This window comes from Ictidomys tridecemlineatus, chromosome 7 (genome assembly GCF_052094955.1).
Source record: "Ictidomys tridecemlineatus isolate mIctTri1 chromosome 7, mIctTri1.hap1, whole genome shotgun sequence".
Lineage (NCBI taxonomy): Eukaryota > Metazoa > Chordata > Mammalia > Rodentia > Sciuridae > Ictidomys > Ictidomys tridecemlineatus.
The window spans coordinates 39,696,603-39,710,902 of record NC_135483.1 but is presented as its reverse complement, the minus strand read 5'-3'; the positions used below and the strand labels follow the sequence as shown (position 1 = coordinate 39,710,902).

General features: G+C 35.4%; 1 protein-coding gene across 1 annotated transcript in view; it reads right to left on the bottom strand.

The window, feature by feature from the left end:
* The window catches only part of Cfap418 (cilia and flagella associated protein 418), a 22,035-nt gene extending 7,735 nt beyond the window's left edge, over nt 1-14,300 (bottom strand). The window contains exons 1-4 of the mRNA XM_005328672.5: nt 14,094-14,300; nt 9,997-10,084; nt 7,004-7,068; nt 6,394-6,459 (exon numbers count right to left, since the gene is read on the bottom strand). Of these exons, the coding sequence (XP_005328729.1) occupies nt 6,394-6,459; nt 7,004-7,068; nt 9,997-10,084; nt 14,094-14,245 (371 nt within the window). The 5' untranslated portion in view covers nt 14,246-14,300. The remainder of the gene's footprint in view (nt 1-6,393; nt 6,460-7,003; nt 7,069-9,996; nt 10,085-14,093) is intronic.

Below are 14,300 nucleotides of genomic sequence, written 5' to 3'. Positions count from 1 at the left end.
AAAAATTAAAAGAAAATAAGAAATTTTAAGATATAAAAATGTGAAAAAATCAGTAATGAGTTGAAAACACTTTCAACACAACACTGTCCTATACAAAAAATGTTTATAAATGACAACAAAGAAAAAAATCTATAAAAATCATCATCACATTAGTATAGGCAGCAAAGAATAGTAAAGAGCATAGATTCCGGATGTAGAGCAACTGGATTCAAATGCCACTTCCACTATTTACTAGGGTGCAACTGTAGGTAAGTAACTGAACTTCTTTGTGAATTGGTTTCTATTATCTGTAAAATGGAAATATTTAGATACTTCATAGAACTATTATGAGGACATAATGAGTTAATTTTGGTAAAGTCTGGCACAAAGTATTTGTTAAAAAGTTAAGATATTATATCTAAAGGATTAAGAGGTAAAGCAACCATGAAATACAGCTTTTCAACCAATTAAGTTAAAATCATCACTCTCATATATTTCTGGTGGGTATGTAACTTGATATGACATTTTGGGAAAAAAATTGGCATTATGTTTTAAATTAGAATTATATCTAATCGTTGTAATACTAATCCTGTTTTGGGAAACTTATTACATATAAATAAAAGCACTAATATATAAGTACATATCTTAATAATGTTTACATTATTATTGTTGAAGTTTTTTTTTTAAAAGATATTAATTGAGTATATATCAAAAAGGGAAAGACTTGCCTGGAACATAGCTTACTGCTAGAGCACCTCGCTAGCATGTGCAAGGCCCTGTGTTCAATCCCCACAATCTCCCTTCCCTATACATAAAAAGGAAAAGTCTGAATAATGGGCAGTATATTTATATAAGGTACATTAGGCAGCTGACAAAGAGAATTTATTAGATTTATCTACTGACTTGGAGGGATACCCAAAGCAAGGTGCATAGTTACTAACATATGATACAGCATGACTCTATTTTGAGAAAAGACAACCAAAAAGAAAATTTCCTGTAGAGGTGGTAAGCTTCTGTAGAGGTATAAGTTAGTAAGAACATGGCAAAAAATAGTAAGAACATGGTAGAAAACTATATACTACACAGCCAATACTGGCTGGCTCATGAGTGGTGGGAATGAAAAGGAAGGACGGAGATTATTATGTTCTTATATATTTTAAAATTTAATTTTTTCAATAAGCATATAATATTTCTGAAACAAAAATGAAACAAAACCCATCTTTATATTTTTTCCACTTATTTATCTAAAACTTAAATATGTTAATTTCAAAACTGCAAATAGTTTTTGGCCTGAAAGTTTGAAAATGCTTCATATTTCTAAAAATATTACTAATAAAGATAATCAAACATTAAAAACCTATACAAGTTTCACAAGCAATTCTTTATTTCTTTTAATCTGTTAGTAATTTATGTAGTTGTATACATGGAAATTTAACACAATTACATTGGTACCCATTTGAACTCAGATTTTAAATGTACAAGTCAGGAAATGCAAAATGATGGTTCCCAAAGCTACCATAACTCACTTTCTTATGCATATATAGTTTATTACATGACTGCACAGAGTGTTAACTTTAATGCCTTAATACATACGTGCAATTTGGATGAATTATTGCTGTTGTGGGAACTATTATTTAGAATTTCCTGACATTTTGTATGTGTAAAAATCTCAACTATAATGTTAAATACAGCTTTTTAATTTAAAATTTAGTAGTTTATTCAAATCTATTCACACTACCATATTTTCCCACAAACACTGTCCTGTGAGAAAAATAAAACTAACTTGCAGCTAAGAAATCATTCCACTGCTACGATTCACTCTATTAGATCATAATGAGTACTAGTCTATGGAATAATTTAGTCTTGTAAGTAGTTTAGAAATAATTAATAGAGTAGAATTTGATTGGCTTGAAAATATTGCCTTGGTTTTTATCCATACTATTAATATTACCACGCTTTCAAGTGTATTTCTCTTTTCCTCAAACTGGGCAAAAGATTCAAAATTTTCTACTCCAAAGTACTTAGCATTATCCCCAAGCCAGAGCTTTATCCAGAACTCAAATAAATAAATATGACAAATAGACTCAATTTATACAATGGGCATTCATATCAGTGCTTATTTTCTGGGCTTAAATATATTTCTCTTTCATAAGTATAAACAGATGCTGTTCAATTTACAAAGATGTTACATCCTGATAAGCCCATGCTAAGTTAAAAATGCATTTAACACACATAGCCCACCAAACATCACAGCTCAGCACCACAGTATACTGCAGAGTATTGGCTGTTCAGCTTCTTGTCTAGTGACTGGCCAGGAGCTGTGGCTCGGTCACTGCCACTGAAAGACAGTCACACCACTTACCAGCTTGGGAAAAGATGAAAATTTAAGTATGATTACTGAATATGTATAATTTTTGCACCATTGTAAAGTTGAAAAATCTTAAGTTAAACCACTGTAAATCAGGACCATCAGTAAATAAAAACTTATCTAATATAAATTCATGATTCCAGTGAAAGATAAATTGCCAGAATTCCCCTCTAAAATGTGGAGGGAATACATAATAAAGGACAAACCAACAGCTTTGTCCTTTTGCCCTACTAAGTAGAATTGGCTTTTAAGATGTTTGTGGTGGGAATGCCCAGAATATAGCTTAATATCATCTTCTGCCAGGATACTGGTTCTCAGGTAAATCCTATCAGATTGACACTTTGGGACTACGGAGTCTTGATATTTGAACAGTTTGAAAAAAAGAGCAGCTGTAATAGCAAAAACAGTTAAGATTCTTTTCTCTTATATACACTACGAGCTGCAAACTGGTATACTAGAAAGTATAATGGGTTAGGAATCAAGGGCTAAGATTAGCCCTTGCTTTGTAAAAATGGATGTGACCCTGGGCAAAGCAACTATACTACCCAGGAGACATTTTTAATAACTTTCCTCCTTATCTACTTTTGCCATTAAGTCACAGAATTCTGCCAATTCTATATTCTAAATATCTCAAATTTTATACTTTTCCCATATAGCCACGGCCACCACTACGTCACAGCTGCCATTTTCTTTTCTAGATCACTGCACCTACTGTCTGTTGACTAGTCTCCCTGAGTGCTTTTCTATCTTTAACCATCCAAATTCCAAGCCATGCTGCATACAACAGCCCAAATGACTTTTTTTTTTTCAAAACAGAAATCAAATTATGTCACCACTATTTTGCCAAAAACAAAACAAAAACAAAACACCCCCAAAGACCCCAATGGCTTCAACTGCATATAGAACATACTTTCTCTAAAATTCTTCAAAGGACTCTAGGACCCCAAACCAAATGCCTCTGGACTCTCCAGCTCTATTAGGAGCCATTATTTCCTCCACTCACCATGCTTTAGTCCACTTGGCAGCTATCTCTTCCTTCAACATGCCCAGCTCCTTCCCATCTCAAGGATCTTATAACAAGGTTTATCCTCTGGCTCTAATAGTTCCCTCTCTGCTTAACTCCTCATTTTTCGTATTGTGGTTTGATTAAATGTTATCTGTTAGGGAAGCATTCCCTAGTCCTTCATATTAGTTAGGGTGCCCATTATCTATGCTTATAGCATCCCATTCTTTCCCTTTATAACACACGTTAGATGGAAATTAAGTATATTTGTGAAAATAACTAAAGTTTATCTCCTCTCTTAGACTGAAGCTTATTGAGGGTAGGGAAATAACCATTTATTTATTCACCATAATTTATTAACTGAATTCCTAGGACCTTGCTGGTGGCTAACACGTGCTTAATGAATCTAACATCAGAATCTCAATCTCATTTATAAATGGAATTAAAAATTTTTGCACTAGTTAATCTGTCTTTTTTTTTTCCTGTGAAGCAGGTGAACCAACATGCATATATAAAAAGATATAAAAAAAGTTCTTTGGAAAGTAGAAAGGATTTCACATATAGAATGTTTTAATGCATGTGAATAAATGTATTTTTTTATATGTACAGATTCTGTGTCATGAAAGGAGCAGCTGATCATTTTTATCTTTGTGATGGGTGAGGAAGAAAAGATCTATGAATATACACATTTATCCGTGCATATGTAAGCACATAGTATCTCCTATTGTAGGAACAGGATTTGATACATTTTGGCATCCTCACTCATCAACACAATGAGATAGGACCTGCAAGCTATAAAAATAGGCTGTTCTTTTGTCTACTGAAATCTCATCTAAAACAAGACACCTATATGGCAGAACTTTATCAAAGTGTGCACATGCATGTGTGTGCGCGCACACACATACAAATGGACTATACATATAAAAGTCAAATGTAATATTAATCTTTGGAAATAAAGTATAATATACCATTTTAAAAGATCCTATTTAAAATCAGAAGGCATCTATAAGTAAACACTGATATGTATTTCCTGAGAAAAAGTGGAAAAGTAGTAGGAGAATATAGGCTTCTTGCCCCTGAGAGAGAACACAGCAAGAAAGCAGGACTGCTGGATGAGAAAGACATAAACAGTTACAAACCAGCATACTTGTAGTAGTTAGCTGTCTTTTACATTGAAGGCACTGCTATTATATATTATATTCTTTCATTTAATCTTCACAATATCTCCATGAAGCATGATTAGTTTTTAGGGACAAGCAAACTGAGCTTCTCAAGGCTTGGCAACTTTTGAGTGGCAGAGTGATGAAGGTGTTCTGTATTGGAGCACTTCCTCCACCCCAGTGTAATCATGTGTTGCTTCTGTTTTTTTTTTTTTTTTTTTTTTGTGTGTGTGTGTGTTGCTGGGGAGTACACTCAGGGCTGTGCACATGCCAGGCTAGCACTCTGCCACTAGAGCTATACCCAGGTATCATTTACTTATTTGTCTGTTCTTTTACTGACCAGTGTTTTACTTTTTTTTTTTTTTGTAAACTAGTACAAGCCTTAGTGTGGATATTCAGTGCACTTGGAAAAAAGAAAAGAAAAAAGAAGTTTAGATAGAATGAGAAAACAAATTGGTAGTATGTGAGTTAAAGCAGGATCTATATAATTAGAAAGGGAACTATGTAAAAATACTCAGAGGCAAAAAAATGTAAGTGGAAAGTAGAGGATGACAAGTGTTCTAGTGTAAGTGGAATAGCTAACTCAGGCTTTGATGGCAGGTGAAGGAACTAAAGAGAAAAGAGGAAGCACAAGGGTACAATTTGATATATAGGAAGTTTAGAGTTAATGTGAGACAAATGGCAACTCATTTGCCTTGTGAACAGAAGTGCTCAAAGTAATACTTTGGGGATGTTATCTTGAATGCTTTATGTGCGTGAAATTTGAGAATTTGGAAGTGGATGGTAACTGGGAAGCTGCTATAGTTCCTAGTGACTTGACAGAAGCCTGCCTGGATTAGAGATGGCATGGCTCTGGAAAGGACTATAATGAGTCAGGTTGAGCTGACACAAGATTGATGGCAACAAGGCCATATTCTGCTCTAAGCAAGTTTGTATCCCTAATTCTTTGTTTAGCTAGTCCTCAACAAATGATGGTTCAACTGCTGTCAGTTCTTATGAGTAGCACTTAAAGCAGGCACCACCCCAGTGGACTTACCCTATTTGCTGCCTGGTGTTTCTGTCTGGGGTCTCTCCAGACTCCCAATTTCACTTTAGTCCTACAGTCTTTCTTTCTAGGAAGTAAGCTAATACTACCAACTCTCCAACAATGTCTTTTTTAGATTCTACTTCCCTTAGTATAACAGCCCTCCAGAAATGTGGTCCACATGCAATCATATGACTCAGTCTAGAGAACTTTTTGAGTAACACAGACTTGTAGCTTCTCAGGCTAATTGTATGGCCAAGTCGTTGTGACTAATGCATTCTTTGAAGCTGTGTAGCTGTACTGCTTCACAGGTTTTACCCACTGGTTTCCAACATTGGGAAGAAGCTCCTTCTCTTGGTACCCTGTGAAAATCAAGCTAGGGGGCTGGGGATGTGGCTTGGTGTTTGAGTGATTGCCTGACATGAATGAAGCCCTGGGTTCAATCCCTAGCCCTGAAAAAAAAAAAAATCAATCAAGCTAGTGTTGGAGTGATGCAGGCACTTCAAGTAGGGCTTAGAAAAGGGCATCAACAGGGCTGGGGATGTAATTCAATAGTACAGCACTTGTCTAAGATGATGGGTTCAATTCTCAGCACGACAAAACCAAAACAAAACAAACAATGACAACAAAACAAAAAACAAAATAAAAAGAAAAAGGGCATCAACACAATAAACAATCTGTACCCAGCATCCAGCTTTTAACAGCTATCTCTCAAGAATAACAAACATTTCAGCAAAACATCTGGCTAGTAAATCTCTCATTATAAAATGTACTCAAGACAAGATGATAAGAACTACATTTTAACAACAGGGCATCAATATGTAAAAACATAGAAAGAAAGTATATTGTTTCATTCTACCTCGGTGAAGTATTTGTTCCAATTCCGAATGGAAGAGTGCTTCCACCAAGGTACACTGGGCTGCAACTAGACGTGTTCAACAGATGGAGAAACATGAAATTACAACAAAAAGAAATATGAGAAGTTAATTTGGCCTCATTGACTCTATGTTCTTATAATCAAATTGTATATTTTCCCTAGCAAGCTAACTATTTCAAAGAAGCGGTATTTATTACAGGATCACTGCTTTATTGGACATAACCTGTACATTCTGGAACACTCAGGAGTTAAAATGAGTCACAGAAAAATGTGTTTGCCAAATAATGTAAGGGACAAAGTAAATACTAAAGAATATAACAGAACATTAATTTTGAGAAACTGTTCACACTTTTTTTTTCTAACATGGCAGAAAATTATTTACAATAGCAATAATCTCTCATTTAATTTCCTTTACACTAAGGGGTCACAGACCGTAAGAACAATAAAGATATTTGCTATAGGTCTTTCTCCTGAAGGCCCAAACCAGTGCTTTGTTCTTCAGTGTCACTGTTTAAATGGTAACAAAATAGACTAGACTATGCTTATAGTGTTTGTTCACCAGAGTGTAATTCATCAAAGCATCTCAACTTACCTTTTACTGAGGCCTTGAATGGAAGCTCTGACAGATGTGTTACCTGAAGATTTAGATTTTAATTTCTGTTAACAAAACAATAAAAGGCCAAGAGTAACTTAGAGAAATGTAACATGAAAACTAATATTCTTTACTTTACAACAAGGATTTTTTTTAACGACTTAACAGAAAAATTTTGGTGGCATCATTGTTAAATAACTGAAATAAAAACAAGGTTCAAAAGCCTTTAAAGGCAACAGGGAAGTATAACTCCCTGAGGAATTTGGAAATTACTATGCAACTTTTAGTCTAGGAAATTGATATACTGCCATTATTAGCAAGTTAAGATTTAGAGTCACTTTATAACTCTTCAGTTAATATTGGAGTTCAATGATTTAATACGAAATGCTTTCTATTTAAAACTTCATTCTGGAAAAATTCAATTGAGGAGGAAAAAAACCCCTAAGACTCATTTTTAATGCCTGTGAACAGTGCTCATCTGAACTAAAAATAAACTAACCAAACTCCTGTGTAACTTCAGCAATATTAATTTTGATCAGCTGGAATGGTATCAGCCAATAGATGTTCAAGGGAAATGCAGAGCTACCTAGTCATAACCATACAGTAGTTCCTATATGGTCACATAACATCATATCATTAGCAAGCATTTATTATGTGTTAACTGGTATATGGTACCAAACAACATGAACCAACCACATACTAGGACCACCGCCAAGGAGAAGGAAGTGAGATGGAAAAAAGGCAATTTAAACTATGCAGAGACATGTTTTTATTTTACCTAGTGGGTGAGGAAATTTAATGAAGGCAAAAATATTTCATTGTACATTCTCTTAACTCTTTTATTTAATGTTAAACAGAATCAGAATAAAATTTGGTGTGAGTATGAAAAATAATGTGCATGAGTCTCTTTTTGTCTTGGGGAGCATGTTTCATGTATCATCATGGTATTCCAGGCTCACGACTGTGACTGAGGGGACACACTGATATTTGTTATTGGTTCCTTGCCTTTCTGGTGTGGATCTGAGAAGCGGTTTAGAAATGTAATGGGAGAGCAGAGGTTGGGGTGAGAAGCAGTACTTTCAGGGTATAATATGGTCCCTTAGGACAATGTGGGCATGTAACACTCATTTATCATACTTCTTTTCCACATCCAATAAATATTTTACATAGACCTGTTTTCATTCTTGAAGCTTGGAAAATTGAGTATAAATGTGCACATTGTGTGTGTGTGTGTGTGTGTGTGTGTGTGTGTGTGTGTGTGTGTGTGTGTGCTGGGCTTTGTGTATGCAAGGCAGGTGTTCTACCACTGAGAATTCCATCAGCACTCCCAAATTAGTATATCCCAAACCAGAAAAGTATGCATTTTCTCTTTCAGAAACACCTTGAACTAAATATCTCATATACAGATATGTACCCTGTGGTAGTCAATAAATAATGAATTGCTCAGATGATTAATGAATAATACCCAAACCATGTACCTTTTTTTTCCTATTAATTAGCACTACTAATTAGCATTACTATTCGGCACTTACAATTCACCTATTCTGCATTTAGGATATAGTCTGCAGAATATTTTAATATTGCTATTGTGTTGACATGCTCAACTAGGCAATTTACTCAGGTAAATTGAAAATGTTCAATTTAGAAAAATTCAGGCCTTAAAAAGCTATTACTAGTCATTTAATTTTTAGTCTGGCTGACAAAAATACAAGTAGCCCCTATTTATATCCTTAATACCACTGTAACCTAGTGATTTTCCGTTCCCTGTCTTATTTCAATCTTCCCTACCTTTTAAAAAAATACCACAGAATAATATTTGTTTTAGATACTTTTTCTTTGTGGTCTTTGTAAATTAAACATATGTTTGGTTTACTAATTTAAACAAATGTTTTTCACACATTGTACCAAAAAGGTGAAGATGAATATACCTCATGACCTAGGAACTCCTTTTCTTATTTTATATATGCTGGAGACACTCTTATACAAGCGTAAAGAAGACATATAAAGATATCTGATGAAGCAATGTCTGTAATAACAAACAACTGGGAATAATCTAATGTTTATCATCAGTGAATAAATAAACTTGGCAGAGTTACACAGTGGACAATTGTGTGCAGATAAATTTTTTTTATAGTTAACGTATAAGTTATAAAAGTATCTAAAAGTATGAATGAAAAGGATAGTGGTCACCACTAGGAAGGGAGACAGCAGAGTAGGATTTGGAGGGGTCTTAAACTGTATCTCTGATTTTCATTTCTAAAAAAAAAATCTGGGGAGGCAAATACAGAAAAACATTAAGACATATTCATAATTGGGCAGCTGTTAATTCAGTATCTAGGCGGCTGTCATGTTATTTTATAGACTTTTAAAAAAAGATATATAAGCATTTAATAAAATATTAACATGTAGTAATAGCAATGGCACTACATCTAAAATGCTAAGCATGTTCCTATAGGGAAAGGAACATGCTTAGCATTTGAAGGTGTTCTAAGAGATTACAAATAATCTGGTCTGTGAGTTCAGATCAAAGATGAGAAGTGGTTTAGAAATGCAAAGGAGAGCAGAGGTTGGGGTGAGAAACAGTCCATACACCTTGTACACTAACAGCTTTTCTAATTTCTTATTCTTGTTAAGAAATGAAGAGGGAAACATAACAGTGAGAGTTTCAAATATTATAAATATTTTATTTCCTCTTCAACTCTTTTGTTGCAGGTTTTTTTTTTTTTTTTTTTTTTTTAAAGAGATAGGGTCTCACTGATGTTTCCCATGTCTCAAGTGCTCCTCCTGCCTCAGCCTTGTGAGTATCTTCAGGCTGCACCACCACACCCAGTTCTATATATCTCTTTAAGTGGAATGGTTTCTTTAAGTAATTACATTTCTCAGAATTCAAAAGGACTATAGATAGCTACTGTGCCTTCTTTAGCGTTTTCATGCTATTTTAAATGTCTTAAAATAATGAAAGAATTAATGCACATTTAAAACACTTGACTTACAAAGTTTTTTTGGTTGAAATTGGGCTCTTCAAATATTTCATTAATAAGACTGTCAAGATCATCTTCTTTTTTTAATGTTTCTGTTGATCTGAAAAGAAAAACACAAACAAAACTCCCCACCTGGAGCTTAAGATAATGTCTGTCTCAGAAGTTTTATAAAAAGTCCACTATTACAGTTGATAACAGAAGGATAATGTGATGTTAATTATTTTTCTTGATATGGCCATAGCCTAAGTTGCTGAGACAAAGAGAGTTTATCAATACAAATTCACATATGTACTTTACTATTACATACTTGAAATAAACCTATATATTATATTCAAGAGAAAACTAGGGATGCACTTTTCTAAATTACATCAAGCATTTATTTAGAGAATATAAAATATGTAGAATTTTAAATAGGACCTGATATTATAAACAAAGGGTTCCATTGTAAATCAAATAACTGTATCTCTTTACTAAAAGAGTCAAAGGTCATGAAATCAAATGACCAAAGGGGGGAAAATTGCAATGTGTTAGATACAATATCTCAAATATCTCTTTACCTTCTCCAGGCAAAGCCATCACTGGATTATTAATACAAACTGTTCCTGCACAGAGCTTCTGTTTAACAGAGAACACTTACTAAATATTTACTAAATGCCAGGCAAGTACTGTCCTAAGGCTTTACAAGAAGATCTTTATTATCCCAATTTTTAGGTGAAAAAAGGGCACTGAGATTCAGAAGCTTGCTCAATGTCATGCAAATCAAGGGACGAAAGGCTTGGAATGGAATATAGGACAGTCCATATACCTAATATTTTAGCAGAATAACTTTTACGAGTTTATGTTAGATAGTGTAAATCAAATTCATTGGATCATAAAATGATTTGTTTTAGAACCCAAGTTTATTGGTCAATCTCTCTAATTTTAGAAATGTATTTACTGTGAAATTTCTTTTTTTAATATTTATTTTTTAGTTGTAGTTGTCAATACCTTTATTTCATTTATTTATTTTTATGTGGTGCTGAGGATCGAACCCAGGGCCTCGAACTGCTGGGTGAGTGCTCTACCACTAAGCCACAACCCCAGCACTCTGAAATTTCTTAACATAAGGAATATAGCCCTTCTTTGATTCTGCTTGGATAAGATAATTTAAGCTGATTTAAGAAAATCCAGACACTGCTGCCTAATACCTACTTGTTGAGCCATATTTTCAAGAGTCAGATGAATTCATACTCTATTCAAACTGGCAGCTCACATAAGATTTGTTATTAGATCACACAATTTTGTGTGTTTATGCTTTATAACAGTAATAATACAAAAGCCAACATTTCATTCAAAACTCTTAATTTTAGAGGACAATATACTTTCTTTTGCTGCTATAATAATCTTAATCAGTTACTAATAATCTTTTATTGCTTCCCTCTCTTATCTTGCTTTTTACATTCTAATCTTAAGATATAGTTTCTGCTGAAAAGGTACATTCAAAATTACAAAAAGAAACAACCATAAACACAATTATAATTAATTGAGAATATATATGACTTAAATTTAGATATATCATGTCCTGGTTAATTTGGCAATATGAATCTGGAAAAGGAACTATTTGGTTTGGTCAGTGAAATGAGAATAATATTATTCACCACACGGGGGGTGTGGAGTTTAAATGACATATAAAAGCACTTAGCAAACGGACAGGACTCAATAAATGTTAGCTATTATTATTACAGCTCTTTTATCTAACAGGCTATGATATTATTTTCTTTTTTTATATTTAATTAATTAATTTATTTTTATGTGGTGCTAGGACCTCGCCTGTGCTAGGCAAGTGCTTTATTGCTGAGCCCAATCCAGCCCTGATATTATTTTCAAATGTTCTCATCTTACCATCTGGAACTATTATTTCCACTGCAGTTTTACTTAACCCATATCAATCTTTTTAAAAGACAAAACTAATCACATATTTCTTTTTATCATTTTTAACACTTTCACAAATTGCATTTTTAAAAAGTCTTTTACACTAGCAGTTGTTTTTGGTATTCAGATGCAGTATGATCATTTACTGTATTATCTGCAGAGCTACCCTTTCAAGAGGTAATTTCAGTATTTTAACTCATAAAAGATACAGGCTGGGGCTGGAGTTGTGAAGCTGGAGCTGGAGCTGAGTGGTAGAGTGCTTTCTGAGCACATGAGAGGCCCTGGGTTGGATTCTCAGCACCACATAAAAATAAATAAAATAAAGTGTTATGTCCAGCTACAACAACAACAGCAATAGAAAAGATAGAGGTTATATTACTGTACAATTGGTAGGCCATCTCCTGTTAATAAATGCACAACATAAGTTGCTTCCTTGCCTTTAAATATTAATGTTGGCTCAAGGAAAAATTTTAATATGTGACATTATATACCAAGTAGGGACTATATTTAGTATTAGGTTTAGGGTCTTTGTTTTTGTCTTGAATAATTTCCAACTACTTTGGCAGATAAAAGGTGTTAACACAAATGACAACAGTGCTAATTCACTGTAACTTTTATAAATTTACTGAAAAAAAAAACTAATATGGGATGGGGCACTACAAGACATGAATGAATTTCAATAGTACAAACAGGAATGAAAGAACCTGAGCTTTCCATTATGAGCTGTCTGCTCTGAAGACACCCTATCTGCCTGCATGCTAGTTCTCCTAAGATGAACAGGGCTGGAAAGCTCTTTGATAAATTCTCTCCATTCCCAAAAGGAACAAATTAAAACAGAAGAATTTGCAAAGTAACACTTTGGTGGGAAAGGGATAATAGGTATAGATATGCTGTGAAAGGTACGTAAGGAATTCCAGCATACAAGATAATATTTAAGTTAAGGAGAGTGATATTCTCATATGCATTCAGCCAAATGGGAGTGGATCCATTCAAAGTAGTCATTTTAGTTGTTTCTACATTTATTTTTTAAAAATGCTACTTGGTATTCAACTTATTTTGAGATCTTTTATTTTTAAATTCCTTTAAAATCTTCTCAATATTTTTATCTTCTGAGAGTGAATTTATGTCGTCGTAGGTAAGTCTGGTTTGGGTAGCAATGGAATGGGGTAACACTTCTGAGAACACACATGCAAACCAAACAACAGTTAGCAAGAATGACATTTTTGGACCGATCCAAAGCTGCTTCTGTGTAATTTCACAAACCTTTCCCAAATATTCTAGGCAAGAGGCAATTTGCAAAAGATTCTAGCCTGAGTTACTGCTGGGCCTTCCAAGTCATCGCTTCGAAGGACAATACTCACATGATGCTAATATTTGGGTGTGTGTGTGTTTTTTGGGTTCCTTGGGTGGGGGGAGAGGCAGCAAAAGAGGGTGACCTATAATGTAATGACTATATGGAGGATAAAAAGCTGGCAAATTTAAAAGGTAGTTTTTTGGGTCAAAAATCCAGAAAACTTAAGAACTGTCCCCAAATTTCCACGGAGATGTCTGCCATCTGCTGGGTCCCTTAACTCGTTGAGCTAATTAATACAGATATTGTTCACAATAATTAATTTTTCTATGATGAATCTAATCTCATCTAACTCTCTTAAGTTAAAAAAAAAATGGGGGTAATGGCAGGATAGAACGGAACCGTTTTCTCCTTCCTTAACAAACAGACCAAGCACTGGCTGGGGTGAAGACATCAGACGCAACAACAGGTCCTTCTGTTAGGGTACCTCACAGGGTAGGTAACCTCGGTGTCAGACGGCCAAAATTGGGCCCAGGTCAGCGCTGCCCTCTCGAGGCTAAGGAAAGGCGCGCCAGATGGGCACCTGGGCGGGCTGTAGGACGCCGCGGGCTGGCACGCCTCGGTGCTGGGCAAGGACAGCGTCGGGGCCACAGGCTCTCCGGGGCGGGGCGTCTGCGGGCCCAGCTTCCCCGGCCCTGCCCGGGGGCGGAGACTGCGCCGATCGGAGGGATGCCCAAATCCTTGTGGGCAGCGGGTAGAGTTAGCGCTGAACTGAGGGTGGGAAACAGAGGATCTAAGCCCTAACCCGAAGGGGGCTGGAGGGAAATGGCACTTCTGTTTGGGAGCAGCGGCGGCGGGGCGGCTTTGGGGTTTTTACCAGAACAGCCCACCCCTCCCGTCCGTTAACCTGAGCTTCTCTTTCGCCTCGGCTCGGTTTCGGTCGAATCTGTGGGTGACGCGGTAGCCTTTGGACGGCTCGCCCATGCCCAGTCTCAGTGGGTCGGGTCTGCAAAACTTGGATTCGACTTCATCCAAGAGCTCATCCAGGTCCTTCGCCATCTTGAATCGTCATGTCTTTCCTTTGCTGCCTTGGCCGTAGCGCCGCGTGGTTTCC